The sequence below is a fragment of the Rhinatrema bivittatum genome, chromosome 11, assembly GCF_901001135.1.
Source record: "Rhinatrema bivittatum chromosome 11, aRhiBiv1.1, whole genome shotgun sequence".
Taxonomy (NCBI): domain Eukaryota; kingdom Metazoa; phylum Chordata; class Amphibia; order Gymnophiona; family Rhinatrematidae; genus Rhinatrema; species Rhinatrema bivittatum.
Genome location: NC_042625.1, coordinates 66,908,515 through 66,930,495, shown reverse-complemented (window position 1 = coordinate 66,930,495; position 21,981 = coordinate 66,908,515). Strand labels below are relative to the sequence as shown.

The 21,981-nt window shown below is 44.4% G+C and overlaps 1 protein-coding gene across 1 annotated transcript in view; it reads left to right on the top strand.

Moving 5' to 3' along the window:
* The first annotated feature begins 18,473 nt into the window (after positions 1 to 18,473).
* FOXA3 (forkhead box A3) overlaps positions 18,474 to 21,981 on the top strand; it is a 56,268-nt gene continuing 52,760 nt past the window's right edge. The window contains exon 1 of the mRNA XM_029571376.1: positions 18,474 to 19,034. Coding sequence (XP_029427236.1) covers positions 18,963 to 19,034 — 72 coding nt within the window. The 5' untranslated portion in view covers positions 18,474 to 18,962. The remainder of the gene's footprint in view (positions 19,035 to 21,981) is intronic.

Here is a 21,981-nt window from a genome sequence, read left to right as displayed (position 1 = left end):
TAGTAGTTAGTTCACTAATCAATGTTACAGGCATCTCTCTGTAAATTTGTGACTTCTCAAAGGCTTGTTAAAGTTTAAGATGGTAAAGCCAATTACTTCAGTCTTTAATCTGCTGATTTTCCCATCCCATTGGCACAGGGCAAGTTCACTGCTTCCCTCCCAATGTAGGTGAAATGCTAGAGATGAAGTCCAGGCTTATACAGTCATTTACCTCTCCATACTGTCTCCTCTCAGTACCTGAATGACACCACTTGTTCTCCTCGTCTCCCTTCTATTATCAGAGCTGTTCTCCTGTTACTCCTCTTCTCCAAACTCTAGAGGATAAATCCATAAACTGCTATGCCGGTAATTAATAAGCAATAGTAGCTTGTGATTTACTTAATGTTTGGGTACTTGCCAGGTACTTGTGACTGGGATTGGCCACTGTTGTGAAATAGGATACTGGGCTTGCTGGACCCTTGCTCTGACCCAGAATGGCATTTCTTATGTTCTTGTATTCTTTTTCTCTCCAGTAGATATTCATGGGCCCTATAGGAGGGGGTCCATCTCAACTCCTGTCTCCCCTCCTTCTTCTCCTCTGGATGACTATCAATCTTCCCTCCTCTGGATACCGATGATCCTCAGGTTCCTTCACAATGAAGAAACCTCTCCCTCTGGTGTCAGAGAAGCAAAGAAAATAACATAACTAAGCCCCTAGTTAACAGGCACTCAGAACTCAAAGAAATCAGCATCAACAATATAAAAAGGATAGTGATGGAGGCTTTAAAACTTAAACAACAGAAAACTCAAGGGACAACCATGGCATGTTGCCCCTGGGAGGGAATCAGAAAATCCAGACCTTAAAATGGTGGTCCAGGTATTTATATCAAAGGAACACATCATGTACACTCTCCCACCGGGGAGCTACCTACCCCCAGGTAGAATTTGTTTCCTCCCCACACAAATGGAATATTCTGAATAGATCTGATAGGCACAGTCTGGACTGGAGTCTTTGGAAGTGCTGCTGGTGCAGCCTAGAACAGAGTCTTGGACACTGCCAGCAAGGTCCAAAATGGAGTCCTGGATGCTGCCAACGCAGTCTGGATCAAGGCCTTGGAGGCTGTCGACGCAGCCTGGAGATAATTCTTGGATGCTGCAGGTCCAGCCTGGAGAGGAGTCTGTTGTTGTGGGCCAAAAGCTCTTTTGGAAAACTGGAGTACCAGCATGGAATCGTGCAAGACCTGTGCTGTATGTCCTTCAACTCACCATCGCTGGTGATCATATCCTAGAGGCCTAGCAGAACAGGTAATTCTATACAGATCTTGTTCTTGACAAGAATTACGGACATAAGAAATAAATCCACAATAAATCTGTTGTGGGGAAATCTTCTTGCACAGCATACGTGATTTCCAGGAAAAAGGTTTGCTGGGTAAACTTGCTTCTGGTTTGCGCTGGTCAAAACTGTCATGGGGGTCTGGGCTTGGCAATCAGTGCTGCCCTGGAGCGAAAGTGCTTACCTGGGATAGGTAGGGTTTAGGGGGTGAGGAGGAGAGGGGAAGAGAGATGGAGTTTAGGTACGGGGATAGGGAACTGGGGAAGGCCCAAATGCGTTGCCGCACAGAGTTTGCATTAATTCTTCCCCCTTGCGTGCACCGCCCGCACATACACGCACGTGTTATAAAATCGGTGCATCCATGTGCACGCACACATTATAAAATCTACCCCTTAGGGAATAGCCATTGCTATTACTAGCAACAGTAACATGGAATAAACTTAGTTTTTGGGTACTTGCCAGGTACTTATAGCCTGGATTGGCCACTGGGCTTGATGGACCCTCGGTCTGATCCAGTATGGCAATTTCTTATGTTCTTATGCGTGTCTGTGAGAACCTATATGCGATATTTAAGTTCTCACAGGCACACATACAGGCTCACACACATACATACATACACATGCACACAGGCTCTTACACTCACGCACATAGGCTCTCATAAACACACAAATGCACACAGGCCCTCACATACACACACACACACAGGCTCTCTCTCTCACACATACATGCACACAGGCTGTCTCACACACAGACATACAAAAACATGCACACAGGCTCACAGCAACATAGTAAATGACAGCAGATAAAGACCAAAAGAGTCCATTCAGTCTGCCCAGGTAGATGTTCAGGGTTGTAGCTGCTGCTCTATGCCTTCTTTATTCAGTTTGTAACTGCTCATCAGCGAATGTACTGAAATTAAGCAGTTTTATAGCAATATCAGTATTATGCCATCAGTAGTTAAAGTGCATAAATATAATGGAGACCCTTAATGCCAAATAATTTAGCTACAGCTTGGTGATGCGTAGTTTTGCACTAACATGTACATTAACATACATACTGTAGCACTTGTATAAATGTGCACTTCATTTGCATGTCATTATCTCTGACCATTAACATGCATGTTAAATACCACCTTAACATAGGCATTAATGCACTTCAGTAATGACTATTTGATTACTGTGAAAACCAGACTTCAGGTTTGAGAACTACTGGGTCAAACTGAGAACTGCACAGACTGGAGACTGGAACTGGAGGCTCTCACACACACATATACATAGGCTGTCACACATACACATGCATACAGGTGCACACAGGCTCTCTCCCACAAACACACACACTCTCAGGACCTCCTTTTCTCTTTGGGCTGAAGTAAGATGGACTCCACCGCGGCCCCGCTGGCCTCCTTTTCTCACTGGGCCGTGGTGAGATGGTTTCCATGACTGCTCTGCCAGCCTCCTCTTCTCTTTGGGCCTCGGTGAGAGGGCTCCACCACAGCCCCGTCAGGATTCTCTTCTCTTTGGGCCTCGGTGAGATGGGCTCCACCACGGCCCCGTCAGGATCCTCTTCTCTACGGGCCGCAGTGGGTTGGCTCTGAAGGGTAAACTTCTGACTGGAAGCAGGCGTGCCTGTGAATTTTTTGCCTCATGGTTTTTCAGTCAACCCTGGTCAGTTCTATCCTGTCCAGGCTGTATGCATCAGCAGCTAATCTAGCCAGGCTTGCAAGATTATTCTCATTTTACCTGTCCTTCTTTCTGTCTGCTGATCGCCGTTATCTTCGGTTTATGCACACTAACAGGCTGATACACTAAGAATCGTGGGAGAGCGGGTGCTCCATATTGAGCGAACGCTCTCCCGACGCGTGCCCAGCCACCTCTCCTGGGTGCTCGATTCTTTATTTAAATGAGGGGTGGCGCCAATAGGGAGGTGCTAGAGACAATAGCGCGACCCTAGTGCCTCCTTATTAGTGAAGAGGTGGCTGTCAGCAGGTCCTGCAACCAACCGCTGACAGCCACGGGGTTAGGAAAAACGGACGCTGGTAAAAATGAGCGTCCGTATTTCTAACCTGCTGACCGGTGGGCAGATTTTTTTTTAATTTTATTTTTGTTTTATTGTTATTTTTTTAATTTTTGTTTCTCCAACTTAATATCACTAGGATATTAAGTCAGAGGGTGTATAGAAATGCAGTATTTTCTGCTTTTCTGTACACTTTTTCGGGTTGCTCAGAATTTAATGGCTGCCCTTGGGGCAGGCGTTAATTTCTGAGAGTAAAATGTGCGGCTTGGTATAAGGGGTAAACATGCGGCCAGTCTTCTGGTAAACGGTGTGCTCGGCCGAAAGGAATGCTGGCCAAATGCAGCTTCTCTTTGCATGGGGGAATACTACTCACTGCCCTCATTTGCACGGGATAGGGACCTACATTTTCTGCACGCAAAAATCCTTGCTGCACCGCCAGTAAGTTTTGTACACAGACAGGCCGATGCAATAAAATGCACGTAACAAAACATGCATCCAAACTGGGCGCCCATTGTATTAACGCAGGCGCATTCACCTCTCCTGGCTACCCAATGCAATATGTAAATGAGCTGCCGCGCTAAAACGGATGCACCAGGGATAAACTGTCGTCCCTAGCGTGCCCTTGGCATTGGGCGCCCAGGAGACGTGGCGGTGTGTGGGTTACCAAAATGTGCGCTCAATTTAGGAGTGTTCCTTTTATCCCGTGACAAGGAATTTCCCGGCAGAATATACACACACAATATACACGGCCTGGAGCGTGTATGTTGTGCGTGTGTACTGTGTTCCCAGAAATTATTTTTCCCCTTCAAGCCTTTTTTTTTTCCCAGGATGCTGCTTTCTGAGGTTCCTCCTACTTGTATCGCGATGATCTTAGGTGGGAGGAACCACAGTAAAGCAGTATTTTTGTTTTTAAGTAGGACTCCTTGACGTGTGGCAAGACTTTAAGCCTAGCCAAGGGCAGCCATAAAATTTGTTGGGTTAAAAAGCACGCCTCGGGCGCTCAGCGATTTTTTTGCATCACGGGGTAACAGCTAATAGCCTAATTTACATGGCATTCACACGTGATGAGCCACGCCTTTGTTTGGACGCGCATTTTGAAGGCGCTGATCCCCTGATTGCGTCAGGGGTTTTGGACGCGCGTCAACCACTTGTTAGCCTGTGCGCTAGGTTGGATGCACTTTATTGCATGGGCCTCGGAAAATGTGCATGCAAGGGCAGGCAGAAAAGTGCATTCGACCAAGCGCGCCATGCTGTGAGGGCCTGTAAGTTTGAGGAAGCAGCCTCTGCTGTCCGTGAGTATGGACCGAGTTTAATCTTTCGGTTTAAGCTGTGCATAGCGGAGACAGAATAACCAAAGATACAGGAAGGTTGTGGAAAAAGAGGGGGATCGGCAGAACAGGCTCAAACAGAGAAAATGAAAAGTTCGGCTAATGCCATGAAGTCCCTGAAAGGAGAAGCTGCGGCAGGGAAGGGAACCGGACAGGGATCTTCCAACCAACACCCCTGACCTCTTTTTTATGGGAGCTCTTTTGGAACTGTGGCTCCAGCCTCTGCCAGTTCTCGTGGCCATGCCTGGCTCCACACCCAGTTAGGCTCTCAGCAGCCTGAGCTTGACACATGCCCTGCAGGTGGGGAGGGGGGGGGGGGTGAGTTGGTAGAGGGGCAGGTTTTCCTTTTCCTTTGCTCTCCGTGTTGACTTTTCTCAGATGCAGGGATCCCGCTGCTGTTTGCTCACTCCAGGCCCTGTAAAGGGCAGCTTTGTGCCCTGACTGTTTGCGAGGAGCAGGTTATTTGCTAGCTGCTGTGCAGGGAGGGGCTGAGATATCCTCAGCACCCGGATCCCAGACCGCAAACACACCTGACGTTTCCAGCACAAAAGGCGAAATTTCGCCGATCCCACACGCACACCATAAGGAGAGGCATGGTCTCTGCCCCAAGGGCCCTTGCACCACGTCAGACAGACTTCATGGGAAAGCTTGCTTGCGTCTCTTCTGATTTAGGGGGGAGGATTGTTCTTCTTCTTTAACTCTTTAACAAATGGCAGTGGCACATGGCAGAAAACCAGAATAAAACCCAATGAATAACACGAGTGGCAAGATTAGAGCAACAAGCCTCAGCAACTCACCCCACTTCCCAAAACATGTCCAGTATATAAAAGGTTCTCAGATAACCTACCCATCCCCAGCCCCATTTCGCCCTGTCCAATAAAGACCCCACACAGAATCATATTTAGCTAAATTACTGTGCTTCTAAGAACACGAGTGATTCATTCCAGAGCGGCAGTGCCTGCAACAGGTGTTTTCTCCAGAATGTCAGAGGCGGTGATAATTTCCAAAAGGAGGCAATGGTCAGGCGAGCGGCGGGTAATAGATGTGTAACCAACTAATTGGCAGGACGCTGAAGGACCCAGTGCCCCCATAAATCCAGCAGGCAGAGCTGAGAGGTTCAGGCCAGAGTTTGGTAATCAAAAGTCCGAATCTCTTGCTGTATATCTTCTTCCAAAAAAAGTTGAACTTCTTCACAGGACTACACATGTGAATACAATTCCCTCCCCCCCAATACTGCCAGTACAAATAATTTGCATTACTAAACTTTGCAAAATAAACAGGGCATCTGTACGTACGATTAAGCAATTTAGATAACAATTCTGATTTTTTTATTGCAGAGCCCTCCGAAACCAAAATCCAAATATTGTGCCAAACTTCCTCATCCAGATTTAGATGATCTGCATGCCATTTATCAATAATAGTTTTCCTGGTGTCAGGTTCTTGAATATTATTCAATAAACATTTGAGAAATAATCTTCAATACTGGAGGCGGATGTGTGAAAATGTTTTCAATCCCACTTTGCCATCATAAATCATTTTGTAATTGCATAACCTAGTGCATATCCCAGTGTATCTGCAAATAGACATGATATGTGTGCACATTAAATCTGTAAAGTTTTTGAACCTTCCTAAATCTGTCCTGAAACTTTTAACCCAGCTTCCCGCCAAATACATAGATCAGAAGAGAAGGTCCCCGGGGATATCAGTGCATTAGTAAAAAGTGGTGAAACTGGAGCTGGTTGTCCCAATGGTATTACCCATAATTGATTTATACTGCCCCAAATATATAAAGTATGAGCAATGATCGTACTACTCCTACATATTTTACTGACAGTGGGAGAATTTGCTGGATATTGTAACAGTGAACTTTCCAAAACGTACCCTGATCAGTCCCTACCCCCTTCAAACTAGTTACGAATACCCAGTGTCCGGGTAGCTCTAGACCCCCGCAGTCTATGGGCAAAGTTAAAGTAAAATATTTAATATGAGGGTCTTGCCCCTCCAGAGAAAGGAAGAAATGGCCCCGTATAGCAGCTTGAACGCATGCAGAAGAATGTTACAAGGTAAATGCTGAAATAAATACAATTGGGGGATGACCAGCATCTTCACCAGATTCACCCTGCCAAGTAAAGACAGAGGGAGATGTTCCCAAGTCTCTAGGTTTTGCTGTAAATGATGAATAACTGGAGGATAATTGGCTATATCTGAAGTCTCTTGAACCCCCAAGTATTTAAAACCTGTATGTGTTATGGAAAAGTTAGAAAGACAAGATGGTATCTTACATTTAGGGACAATAATAGTGATTGGGACAAAACTTGAAAGGTCCATAAGAACTCAAAAAGCTGTTCAAAAAAATGTTTTATTCATTTATGGAAGCTAACATCTTAATGAATCATGTTCACGGACCCCCGACATGGACCGTGTTTGGATTAACTGCGGCGGGAGGGACCCAATCTCAGTATAATTAGGTCAGGGGCTTATTGGTGAAGTCAGAGCACAGCTTATTGACAGCAAATAACTTTAATGGGCAGGCGCCGTACTGTTCTCATATAAATTCAGGGAGGCGATGTCTGCAACAAAGTTTTAACAGAGTACGGGCAGGAACAGCTCTGACCTCACCAATAAGCCCCTGCAGTAATTATACTGAGATCGGGTCCCTCCCGCCGCAGTTAATCCAAACACGGTCCGTGAACATGATTCATTAAGATGTTAGTTTCCATAAATGAATAAAACATTTTTTTGAACAGCATTTTGAGTCTTGTGGACCAACCACTATTATTGCCTCTGAAGTATCCCACTGATTTGGGGTTCCCACCTACTTTGTTTGGGGATCTTAAATTTAGCAGCAATACAGGAAACCTCTGACTAAGAATAATTAATTGTGCATCCAGAATATGTACTGTAAATCTTCAGAACGTCCAATAGAATAGGAGCAGATTAAGCCTCTTCTGAGATTTAAAAAAATAATAATAATAAATAAAAATATTGTCAGCATAAAGGAACGTCTTATGCACAGAATCTTGAATTTTAAAGCCAGAGATTCTCTCCTCCTTACGCACTAAAAAGGTTATTGGCTCAATGGCTAAATCAAAAAGTAGCAGCAAGAGTGGGAAGACTTTTCTTTTGTCCTGGTGATTTCACACCTTAAGTTGTTAGGTTCTGGTCTCGAGAACCAGACCCGTCCCTGATCCGGGTCACAGCGTCCATTGGGTCTGTGAATGAGCAGAAAATTAAGGAACAAGTGCTGTAACAGGGAAACTGCTTCATTATACCAGAGAGACTCCCTGCCTGACCTTCCCTGCACCAGCTCCCTCTAGGACAGAAACTCCTCCCTGCCCCTGATCTCTCTACTACAGAGCCTCTAAAGCCCCAGTTATGCCCCATAACCTTAAGGACCTGGCTACCTACTAGCAGAAGCTTGTGGCTAAAAGCAATTCTTTCTGTGGCTATTGGCCAATAGAGTTGTGACACACTGAGAGAAAGGTGGACCTCTGCAAAAGTACACACATGGAGCGAGAGTGGCTTGGTGGCTAAGAGCAATAAGCTGAGCTCTCTGGGCTTGGACTCGCCACAGATATACCCTCCGTCCTTGCACCAGGTCCTTCTAGATGAAAGACTCACTCCCTGCACCAGGTCTTTCTAGGAGAGAGACTTCTTCCCTGCCGCAGATCCCTCTAAGACAGACTTCATACCTGCAACAGGTCTCTCCATGAGTACACGTGAAGGAAGAATAAACTAGTGGTTAGATTAATGGCTCAAGAACCAAGGAAGCCAGGGTTCCAATCACATTCCTTGTGACTTTGAGCATATCACTTTGAGGTCCATATTCAAACACATTTTGCCACTTATCTGGCTGAATTCTAGCCGGATAACTATTGATCCTGCTAGAATTTGGCCAGATAAGTCAGGGGCATTCTGGGGAGGAGCTGAGTTAGCTGGATAATTTATCCAACAAACTCCGATATTCAGAGTTAGCCAGATAACTTATCCAGTCAATTCTGGTTCTGCCACAGACCTGTCCTAACTTTTGCCAGATAAGCTTATCCGGCTAACTTTAGAATATATGGATATATTCAATGGGACAGCTGCGCCGCTGAATATACAGCACTAGTTAGCAGCTAGGTTTATCCAGATAACTAGCAGAGCTGCACAGAGGCTGAATATGGACCTCTTTATCTCTCATTGCCTCAAGTACCCACTTAGATCGTAAGCTATTTGAGGCAGGGACTTATTGTACCTGACTACCTGTGCTGAGTACATCCCAGTAGCACTATAAAAATAGTAAGTATTATTATTATATAAGGCTGATATTCAAATGTTACTTAGCTGGATAAATAGGATATATCCAGCTAATTGGCAGCCACTGAATATGCGGCTATGTTCAGTGGCTGTCACTTAGCCAGATAATCTGTGGGCAGGCAATGTGCATAATGGGCTGGTACTACTTAGCCAAATAAGTTATCCGGTACGTAGTGATATTGAGACTTAGCTGGATAGGTTATCTGTGCTCAATAACAGGTCTAAACTTAGATGGATATGACTTAACCTACTAAGTAGCACCAAATACAGGCATATTCAGCTGCATAGCCATGTGGCTGAATATCCTGTCTAAGTTAACCAGATAAGTCTTTCTGGCTAACAGATGTCCAGCTATATTTTGACCCCAGAGTGCAACATAAATATTGTTTGCTAGTCATTTTATCTCCCTGTACCTATGTTCTAATCCCTGTTCTATCACTGACTTGGAATGAGTTCCTTTATCTCTCTGTGCCTCAGTTCAAACCTCTGGTTCTGTCACTGGCTCTCTGTGTCTCAGGGCAAATCACTTTATCTCCCTGTGCCTCAGGTACCCACTTAGTGCCCTGCTGTCATTTGGTAAGCATGCCAAAACTCAACGGTGAGAGGCATAGGGGAAACAATAGGACCCTGATTCACAAATAAATAACCTCAACACAGTAATATCACATCCAAACTGTACGGAACCCAGAGTTGTATAATTCTGAAGTGTCAACAGTAGTCCATATGGTCAAGAATGCAAAATGGAGGCTGACTGTAGGTCTGGAGTCTCAGTTAACAGTGATGCCCCACGGTGCAATGGCTGTGATTATGGTAGACATGCAGGAAGCTGTGTTGCAAGCACTTGTTACAGCCCTTTTCAGGGGATGTTGCCACTCGTAGTCAAGCTGGGTAAACACAAGAGGATCTTAAGAAGGAACTGGTTCACGCCTTTAGGAGTCAGTGTCCAAGAAGTCCATGTCATCACTGATGGGCATCTCAAGGACATTATGGATGAATTCACTCAGGTGTTCTCTGAGGAGCTGGGAGTTTACAAGGGACCAACAATGTTGTTCCACCTGGATCCAGCTCTTACACTTCACCTGAAGGCCAGATAGGTGCCTTTTGCACTACACCCCAAGATTAAGGTGTGGCTGGAGCATCTCATAGTGCAAGGTATCTTAGAACAAGTTACACAGACAAAATAGGCCACATCTATTGTACCAGTGCTAAAGCAAAATGGAGAATGTGCGGATCGGAGCTTATATGGCACTATTAACAAAGCACTTAAAGGTAACCCGCACCGTGTGTCTGCTATTAACCAACTGCTTGCCACACTTGCTGGAGGGAAAGTCTTTACAAAAGTTGACCTTGCACAAGCCTACCAACAGCTGGTTGTGGATGAAGAAGCTGTGGATGCACAAACAATCATTACTTATTGAGGAACTTTCCAAATGTTTCCATTTCGGAATCTCTTTTTCTCCAGGCATTTTTCAATGATTTATAAAAAAAATTGTTGCCTAGAATTCCAGGTATTTCACCTTATTTTGACAAAAGCTATGAGACATGAAAGTAGTAAGTGGTACATTTAAAACAAAATGGAGAAAATTCTTTTTCACTCAATGCACAATTAAGCTCTGGAATTCATTGCTGAAAGATGTGGTAAAAGCAGCTAGCATTGATGGGTTTAAAAAAGGTTTGAACAAATTCTTAGAGAAGTCCATAAACTCATAGCGAAAGGTTATCCCTGGGCATTAGCAGCATGGGATCTGTTTACTGTTTGGAATCCTTCCAGGTACTTATGACTTTGGTTGACTACTGTTGGAAACAGGATACAGGGCTTGATGGACCCTCGGTCTGACCTAATATAGCAATGTTTATGTTCTTATGTTCCTATGATAGCATCAGAGGAAGAACTCTGTGGAAGACTTAGGGAAATCCTACACTGATTTCAGAATTCAGATATTTGAGTGAAGAAAAATACACGTGAAATTGTGACATTTTGGGCACTCACAATGGTGCTTCACAAATCCATCCAATGGAAGACAAAGTAAAGGCAATCCATGATGTCCCTGAATCAACCTCTAAAAATGAACTGTTCATTTTTGGTATAGCTCAATTTCTATCGTATGTTTCTTCCACAAAAGGCAACACTCACTGAACTGTTAAACAGCCTTCTCCATAAAGAGGTGCCAGAGAAGTGGATCTACTGACATGCGGATGCTTTCCAGAACAGTAAGAAACTTCTGACATTAGACTCCATGCTCATTCACTATGATAAACAGAGGCCTCTCATAATCATCTGTGCTACCTCATCACATGATGCTGGGGCTGTGCTGAGCCATGCTTTGCCGGATAGTACAGAGGCACTGATTGCCTGCTATTATTGAACCTTGTCATTATCTGAATGGAATTATGGTCAAATCGATAGGTGCTCACTTTGGTAGCTGCACTTGATAAGTTCCACAAATATGGTGCTTCTAGGCTTTTGAAATCCCTACCAACAACAAGCCTCTGTTGACCATATTCTCCAACAACAAGCCTACACCCCTTATTTTTGTCACCATAAATGCAATGTAGAGTATCATGTGGAATGACTATGACTATATGTTCATGTACAATTCTGACAATGCAGTTGTCCATGCTGATACCTTAAGCTTCCTACTACTACAGGTAACAGACTTTATTCCACCTTTGGCCAAAGTTTTGATGTTAGACATTCTTCTTGATGATCCTGCCGGGCTGCCAAGATACCTAGGCTGACTGCAAAGGACTCTGTCTTGGCCCATGTCCTGAATAAAGGAATTTGGAGGTGGTAGTCAAGTGGCAAACTGCTGATGAAGTTCAGACTATTTTCAAGCAGGCAGCATGAGCTATTAACCCACATAGGATGTCTCCTTTGTGGGAATTGTGTTGTTATTCCAAGGAAAGGTCATCAGATCATTCTAGTCATTTTATGTGCCACACATCCTGGAGTCGTGTGTATGATGGTGAGGGCCAGCAGCTATTTCTGGTGGCCTGGGATAGATATTGACATAGAATGGGTTGTCAAGGAGGGTGACACATGCCAGATATCTAGACACAACCTGCCAAAAAAAAACCCATATTCCCTTGGGATGTGACTCAGAAACCATGGTCAGGGATTCACATTGACTATGCAGGTCAATTTCAAGAGAAGAACTTCCTTGTTGTGGTAGATTCTTACTTGAAGGGGTTTGAGATGATTGCGGTATCCTCACAAACATCTGCTATAACAATTACAGCGCTTCAGCTCATGGACTTCCGGATATGATCATGTCCTACAACAGGGCTACTTTCACGAACATCTGATGATTTCCAGGACTTTGTGCAAAGAAAACTCATTAGGGCTGTTACCATTGCACCTTGCCAACCCCAGTCAAACGGTCTGACAGAATGGATGTTGCAGTCAACAAAAGAATCATTAAAGAGAATTGAAGAAGATTATTTCTTCATCTCACAACATGTCATATCATATCCAACTATGGGGTCAGTCCAGCAAAACTGCTTATGGGATGCCACCTGAAGACATTCTTATACCATCTCAATCCTGACCTCACTGTGGAATTACAATTCAAGAAGAAACGGGTGTTAGATTCCTCCCTGGGTTATAGAAACAGAAATGACGGTAGAAAAGGACTAAACGGTCCATCCAGTCTGCCCAGCAACTTCTTAGGGGGTAGTAACTGCCGCTCCATTCGGTTATCTCCAAGCTTTATGATAACCCATAAAAATTGCAGCTAGCAACATTTTATAATGGGTGATGAGCTTTTTTGAAAATTCAGACAGTGCTGCTTAACATGCTTTGCTTATGGACTTGGCCATAGAAGCAGTCCTGTGCTTTTTCCTTTATGCCTGTGTATCAGTATCCCAGACCGTAAAAGTCAGGGCCCTCTTGGTTGTTTTCTGATTCCAATTCCCCTTTTCCCCTACCATCAAAGTGGTGAGCAATGTTGCAGTTGCATTAAAAGCATCAAGGCTTATTGATTAAGGTTAGTAATCTCCATGACTTCTGCTAAGGGTAGTAAGTGCCTCACCAGCAAGTAACCCCCATGCATGCTTTCTTCATTTCCTTTAGGACTTGGCCGTAGAAGCAGTCCTTTGCTTTTTCCCTTATGTCTGTGTATCAGTACCCTAGACCGTAAATGTCGGGGCCATCTTAATTATTGTCTGAATCCATTTCCCTCTTTCCCCCTGCTTTTGAAGTGGGGAGCAATGTTGCAGTTGCATTAAAAGCATCAAGGCTTATTGGATAAGGGTAGTAATTTCCATGCCTTCTGTTAAGGGTAATAACTGCCAGTCCAGCAAGTTACCCCCTGCACACTTTTCTTATTTCTGTCCTCCAGCCTTTAGAAAGCCACATTGTTTATCCCATGCCCCTTTGAATTCTTTGACTGTTTTTGTCTTCCCTACCTCCTCTAGAAGGGCATTCCAGGCATCCACTACCTTCTTCATGAAGAAATATTTCCTGGCATTGGCTCTGAGTCCTCCCCCCTGGAGTTTCATTTCGTGATCCCTAGTTCTATTGTTTTCTTTCCAACGGAAAAAGTTTGTTCAAGCATCATTAAAATCTTTCAGGTATCAAAGGTCTGTATCATATCTCCCCTGCACCTCCTCTCTTCCAGAATACATATATTTAGGGCCTTCAGCCTCACTTCATAAGTCATTTGATGGAGACGCCACACCATTTTGGTTGTCCTTCTCTGGACCACCTCCATCCCGTCTCTATCCTGTTTTAGATACGGGCTCCAGAACTGAACACAGTACTCCAGATGAAGCTCACCAAAGACCTGTACAATGGCATTATCATTTCCTTTTTCTTACTGGTTATTCCTCTCTCTATGCAGCCCAGCATTCTTCTGGCTTTAGCTATCGCCTTGTCACATTGCTTCACCATCTTCAGATCATCATCTACCTTGCACTCATTTACACTAAAACACCCTGTGTTTTCTAGAAGTTATGGGGCTGAACCAAAGTGGATCCTTGCCTCCTTCATCGAGATCACTGGCCCTCTGCCATAGGTACAAACCATTGATAGACAAGTCTGGCGTTGTCACATTGATCAACTGAAAGGCCATTCGTCCTCAAAGATTGGAGTGCCTCATGAGACTATGGAAGGTCCATACTGTTGCGGTGCCACTCACAGGAGAGCCCACGAGTGGCCTCACTCATCTCCCAACACTACTTGTGCCGCTTCCACCACCTCAGGCTGGCCGCCTCGCCCACGGCGAGAGAGCCACCACCGACGCTGCCTGCTTCCTGTGCAGCCTCTCACCCACAATGATGATGTTATTGCTTTGGGCCTTTAAAAGGCCACTTCCTCCATTGCTCCAGGCCTTCGCAAGGATGTCCTTTGGTTACCAATCCTTCAAAGTCTCCTGTTTCATGTAGTCGTCTGTTCCTGGTCTCCTGGTTCCTGTATCCAAGTCTTCAGTCCAAGTCTTCGATCCTGTGTTCAAGTCTTCAGTACAAATCTTCAGAGTCTCTTCTGAGTTCCTAGTCTGAGTTCCTGAGTTCCAAGTCTGAGTTCCTGACTCTGAGCTCCTAGTCTGAGTTCCAAGTCTGAGTTCCGAGTTCCAGTGTTGCATCCAAGTCTCCAGCATTTTGTCCATGTCTCCAGGGTCATCTTCGAGTCCTCTGCCTCCATCTTTACATATGCTCAAACCACTTCCAAGCAGCAGCCTGAAAAGGCTATCGGAGTGGCTGGAGGGCTACTCCAGAGACCAGCTTAGGTTGCTGGTTTTCAGTTTCTGGAGCGTGTTGGACATCCAAGCGATCCTGTTCCAAGTCAAGAGAGTTCCTGTTTCAGCCAGCCTGGGCCCAGATGTGCTCATCCATCAGTTGTGTGGACCCCAGGGCTGTGTCAGTTGTGTCACGGTACAGGAGATCATGCTATTGAGCGCCTGTCCACGCTCACAACACACACAGGACCAAATCCTCTTTTAGCTCTGGACAAGCTCACCATGCCAGAGCCACCACCATGCAAGGATGATGTCTTGGCTCTTCAAGATCTGTGACTGACATACAGCCTTTAGAGCTACCAGATTAGTGTAGGGGAATGCAGAGACCTGAAGCCAATTGCGGGTAGCCTCTGCGACTGAATGATTACATCACCTAGGTGGGAGGCCTGTTGTGTATGCAGCAGGGGGTGTTCTAATTGTATGGAATGTTCAGGTTTGTTCTAGACATTCCCTTGATTGTTGTTCCTGTTTTTTAATCTTTTCTGAATGTGCCATTCCCACTTAAGTGGGTGCTCTTATACATAATAAAAGTTGGTAAATATCTGTTGGCTCTATTTAATATTCGATACTTTATGCCCCAACCAGACACTTCAATCCAGAGATCCCCCCAATGTAATGTCCACAATCCAAGGAATGATCAACTGGTCATCTATTTCAGATCCACCATAACTCTTACATTTTTATGAAATTAACTCTTTTTCTGTATATTTTATTTGTAGGACCTACCATACCAGGCTTGCAACCATGCCAAAGCCCCTGTAATTGGATAGTCCACTTTACTTTATTTTTGTAAATTTTTTCATAAACTTTTAAAATCTTTTTTCAATAGTCCACAAACTGTCCCAAAACTTCGATAAATTGTTTAATCTTCTAAAGAGCAATGCCAAAGCACAGTACTTATCTTGTCATCAAATATTGATCCACCCTGACATGATATGTTTCGATAGCACCATCTGCCTCAGGAGGTAACTTTTTATATCTGCTCGAAAGTTCTTCAATTTCAAACGGGACTAGTTCAATAATACATGGGATCCTAATCCCCATCTCGGACCCCATCTCTACTACTATGAACTATTGGAACAGCTGCCTGCACACCATCAGCCTCCTTCTCTCGAGTCTCAACCTGGTTCTCAACACGTCCAAAACAGAACTCCTTCTCATCTACTCTAACGACAATAACCCCCTCGCCAATTACACAACCATACCGCTAGTAAACCAGGTGAGAAACCTGGGGGCCACCCTTGACTCCAGACTGAACTTCAAAAAGTTCATTAATACCACAACAAAAGAATGCTTCCTTAAGGTACTGGTCCTAAAACAGCTAAGACCGCTCCTACACTTCCACGATTTCTGCTCAGTTCTTCAGGCCATACTGTTTTCAAAGATCGACTACTGCAACGCACTATTACTCGGCCTCCCCGCCTCTGCTACTAAACCTCTACAGATGCTGCAAAACGCAGTGGCTAGGATCCTTACTAACACACGTCGTAAGGACCACATCACACCAATACTAAAAATCCTACACTGGCTACCCATCCACTATAGAATTCTCTTCAAGACTCTTACCATCATTCACAAATCTGTCTACCAGCAATCCTCACTCCAACTGTCCATCCCTCTCGAACTCCATACTTCTGCAAGGCCGATTAGATCCGCATACAAAGGCTCTCTCCAGGCCCCCCCAAACAAATTTGCGGTTCACAAATCCATCCATAAATGAGCTCTATCCACAGCGGGACCTCTCCACTGGAACTCACTTCCCCCACATCTATGCCAGGAACAATGTCATCTCACCTTGAGAAAGAAACTGAAAACCTGGCTGTTCGCTCAAGCTTACCGCTGAAGGAACATTCGACCAACCAGTACCGACCCTTTCACCTCCCCCCCTTTTACCTTCCCACCCATTCCCTTCTCCCCCATCCCTCCGCACCGGTCCCTGCCCTTCCCCTGCCCCCCCCCCCCCCCCCGTTTACCTCCTCTGATCCGTCACCCACAGAATTTTATGCTAGAAACTGCTTAGGACAATTCTACCCATCAAAAATTCAGATACTCTATATGCAATCAATTGTTTGCTGTCTATTTTGTTACATGGCTCTCCAATTGTACTCGTCTGATCTTCTTCTCTTCTAACGCCCATGTTTATGCTCCTTGTTTTTTGTAACTTTGCCTTCTATATCGTTATTAATTAGTTTTTTCCTCCCTAGTTATACTGTAAACCGGTACGATAAGACTTGGTCTTGAGCATCGGTATATTAAAATAATTTAAATAAATAAATAAAAATAAATCGTAATCGGTCTTCCACAGTATTAACGATCTCACCCTTTATATCTTTCTTCAGAACATGGCATGGGGGAGGGGAATCTGCGGTGGCCCACCCAAACGGAAATGACGTCTATTCGACACACTAGTTCTCAATTCGGTATCCCATACAATGGTAGTCCTCTATCCGCTTAATATTCTACACCAGCCAAAATGAGGGAGTGAAGGGGATTGCTAGAGATGTGAGAGGTAAGTAGCTGGTGGGGCAGGCTCGCCAACCTTCTCTTACCTGCTTGTCTCCCCTTCCAGCCTGAGTGCATCCTGGATCTCCTATGTACCCCCAATTTGGGCCTGAGGGCTTGAAATGAGACCTAGTGCTGCCAGAGATGGCGAGGAGACTGACCAGCCAGCGCAGAAGTAGCAGGGCAGTACTCACATCTAGCCGCTTTACTCGAAGCCCTACCCTGCTCAGTGCTGGTGGAAGCATATCCAGCTGTCCTAGGTGATTTTTTTCTTTTCATTTTTTGAATTGTCATATATTTTAATTGTATTTTATTATAAGGGACCTTCTAGGTCCCTCATTAACTAAACTGTCCTTAGGTTAAGCCTGAGGCTAGGATTTTGTAATTTTCAGACCTTCCCTGCAGGCACCTCCACTGAGGCTTCTCTGGATTGGTTTAGCAGTGCACTATAAAAACAGGAAAACTGTTCCCGGCAACTTGAGATCTACTGAGCCAGGCTAGCGGGAGTGGAGGGAAAGCTTCTTCAGGGTCTAGTGAAATAAGAAGAACTGAGCCTGTGCACTGAGAGAGAGTATAGTGTGCTGATTCTGCCTAAGGAGAACCTGAAGTTGATTTAAGGAGAATACAGGGAATTCAAACCTGTACTTATGCTGTTGCTTCTTATGTAAACAGAAATTAAACTTTGAACCCAGTGACTTGAAATGTGGTACACTCAAGCTCTCTAAATGGACACAGCTCTCATCAGGGAGCCATCATGCATGGCCTCTCTTCTTCCCATCCAGCAGGCATCAGGGATCAATCATATTTGGCTGCCTTCCTTATTTCTTCCCTAGTTATTATTTTCTGTGTTCAGTTTTGATCACCACCAGCCCCTTTTGAGAGGCACTGTAATTGAGTTAAATCTCCCTCTCTATCCAAGCAGCTAATGTTTTCCTGCCACCCTTTTATTGCCCCTTGGCACCACTACTTGCAGCTAGTGTGTGTGCATTGCATATGAAAGTGTGAGTATGTGTCTGGATTTGTGCATGACTCTTTCCCTGTCTGTGCATAGATTTCCATGTCCAAAATGACCCTGGCTGATGGCCTGGGACAACAGGAAGCACATTTATGAAAGCTGCACCATCCATCCAGGTAACACCAGAGGGCAAAAGAGCCCTTTAAATTCCCCTACAGATCCTCCTTGTGGTCTCAGCACCCAATATTCAAATCTAGAGTGGGAGGAGAGACCAACCTGAGCATTATATAGACCTAAGAGGGAGACAGGCTGTATGGGACAGACCTTCCGTCACTGGAACCAGAGAGAGAGAGAAAAACATTAGTTTAAAAAAAAAAAAAAGCCATCAACACATGAAAGAGTCACTGAAAAATTCCATGAAATATTCCAGAACCTATTACTTTGAATTTCAAGCACAAGTGAAGCTTTATTGCTTAAAACTGGTCCACCGAGAATTAAAAGTGCGTTTCTATGTGTTTTAAGATTCGGTGCGCGCCTGCCTAGACAACACCTATCACTCGGTAGGTACAGGATTTATCGTCATTTTAGCGACAGCAAAAGTTTGGAAACCTGGGATCCGAAAGAGAGAAGGCTTTTCCAGCCCACAGCCACAGCAGGCGTTCTGGTCTGGGGGCAGTTTGCACCTCCGCTGCCAGCGCTCACAGCGGGGACGCAGCAGCAGAGGACCGCGGGCTTCAGGGGGATGCTCATGGTCGCAGCTCCTTCTTCAAAAAGCGGAGCTTTAATCTAAAGAACTGATTTGGGAGGGAGGATCTGGGATGCTGGGGTCGGTTAAAATGGAATCACACGAGATACCCGACTGGAATTCCTACTACACGGAGCCAACTGAGGTAAGAGCTGAAAAATTACACATATGTTACAGTATATTGGGGGGGGGGGGGGGGGGGACGAGTGTAACCTTCCTCTTTTGGGGTGTCAATGTTTGGAAACTTACAAGTTTTGTTCCTGGGTCATTACATAGATTTCCCTGCAAAAAAAAGCAATTTGCCAATTCATTAGGTAAGGGGACCTTCTTACCAGCTAAGGATGGTGCTGTCATGGCAGTTTTGGGTGTGGAGGGCAGTTTTTTGGTTTGTTTGTTTTTTGGGTTTTTTTTTCACCAAAGGGCTGTTTTGTTTTTTCTAACTTCCATGAAAAAAAAAAAATTGTCTGCTAGGGCGACAAACCACCTTGAAGGGAGTTGTTTGCTGAACGACTTTCCTTGTCTGAAATTCCTGTTCTGTTTACAAGACGGACTTTCCAGCAGTAACGATCTTACTGTCCGTAACCTGTACCCGAATCCCACCCTCCTGCTGCGGGGAACGAATCGTCTCTGAAAACTGTAATTGATTGCATGAAACATTTTGTTTCTGTACGGCCAGTCTGCACTGTAGGAGGGAGACTCTGGTGCCATGTACAGGGGAGACTCCAGCCCTGTACACAGAGTTTGACATCCACCGGAATCAAACCGATTACAGCATGTTCTGCAGTATGGAGCTAACTTTTATTTTGCAAAAAAAAACAAAACAATTACCACTCCCATCCCCAACTCCCACCACCGGGAGCACCCCTGGGCTTTAAAAGCTCCATCGCCCCATTTTCAGGGGTTCACCTTGTGCACTTTGAAAAGTCTACAGGTGGTGATGGAGGAGCTGGCAAAGCTCTCCTGAAGTTTGTTTAAATCGAATTAAAATCTATGGTCAGGAGCTGGGACCGCAGGCGTCATCTGGTGCAAAGGAACAGAAGCTTGCTAGAACAGGGACCTACTATATCCAAGAGAGAACAAATCCCCCGCAGGAGAGATTTCAGTCCCCCAGGAAACAAATCCCATTCCTGAAACAAATGCATAAAACAGATTCCCTCCCCCCCCTCCTCTCACTGGAAAAATAAAATAGAGCCACCCTTCAGGAGAAATCCCACACAAAACATCCCATCCTTAGGAGGGCGCAAATCGAGTAGGATCACTCTAGAAATCATTCTGAAGAGAACCCATATTTTAATTAAAAATAAACATCTTGACAGTGGAGGGTGGGTCTGTGGTCAGACTCTGGCCAGAGGGTCTGCAACTTCTTGACGCACTATCTAAAATGGTTTGAAATAGACCTGCTCTCACTTGTGTTGCATTTCTCACCAAGTACTTGTTGGGTGCACGGATTGTTTTCTCTCTTTAAAAATACCCGGTGAGAAGGCGTCTTTTTTGCTATAACGCTCTCCTGAACAAAATAATGTAGGCAGGCGTCTGTTCTCCAGGTGGGAAGAGGTGCGGCTGTCGGGGACAAAACTGGCAGTGCCAGGAGACAGGATTGCTTCCTCCTAGATAAAACACAAATCCTACACCCCCCCCCCCCAAAAAAAATATATACTGTATATTATCTATTTTATTGTGTTTGTAATGAACCAACATTTTCTACTTTGGAATTATTTTTTGTGGAAAAAAATATTAGTAGGAAAATACCATGAAATATAGGTGTTCCTAGGTCTGCTTTAAAAGGATTATTACAGGAGTTTTGGTTATAGCACACACAGATACACATACATACAAACGTAAGGAATCAAACAGAAACACAAATAAACACCCAGGTAAAACATATGGACAAATGAACAAACAAAAAACCAAACACACATAGTGAAGGACACAAACCACCCACAGAGGCAAACACATTCACACATAAACATAGGGGTCCACAGGACATGTATGGGCCAACACACATAAACATATGCACACACAAGCACACACACACAACTAGAAACCAGATATAAACACACACACAGAGTAATTCCTTCTGAGAGAATTTTCAGCACTGTAGACATTTTTGCTTCATGGAATAATGCAAAGACTCTCTATCCAGAGCAGATTAAGCCATGCTAGATTTTACTTTGAGCTGAATTAGCCATACTGAACTGCTAAGAAGCCCTAAGGCAGAGTAACTGCTGTGCAGTGGGAATCTTCAAATTAATCCCTGCCTGGTGTACTACACCACAGCCCACCACTTTCCCTCTCAGAAAAAGTATATAAGAATTTAATATAAAAATCGAATATCTTTTCTAAGGAATTTGGTCTTTGCAAGATCCAGGTACACTCTGTCCTACTCCCTGCAGAAGGAAAGCATTAGAGACAGCTGGGTGTGCAATGCTCAGAACACATATCCCTAAAAGATTAGAGCTTTTTTCACATTAAAGATCATATTTCTCCTTGCAAAAGTGATTAATATAGCGACAGCGGTGCCTTTTAATTGCAAGCAGAATGCTAAACATGGTTATATGCACATTTAAGGCTCGAAAATCCTAAATATTCCTTGAATACAGCCCTGGGTTAACCATTAAGCAAAATCAGCCCATGCACAGAGCGCCAAGGGGGGGGCACCATAGATTGTTGAAACTTTGCATTTTTTTTCTGCTGCCCCCCCCCCCAGTTATAAGTAAATAATTTGCTTATATTGCTTACTGCTATTTAGTGATAGATAAATACCTGTTCATTGTAAGACATTTACTTGTCATTGTTGTTATTGTTTAAAATGTAAACCGAATTGATCAATAATTTTGTTATTGGAAAGTCGGTATAGAAAAATGCTAAATAAATAAATAAATAAAATAAATAAAATAAAAAGTTTCTATTTAAGATAGTTGTGGGGTCTGGCCTGGAAGAAAGCTGAATTTTTAAGCTCTTATTTCTCTCTCAGCACTTATTGAGCCTTAATGTCTTGTCAATTAAGTAATGAAAGGGCCGAGGGTGCACCATTGTTGGGCTGTGCTTCGGGCATCAGTTGTTTTTTGCACACATATCATGTCTGAGAGACT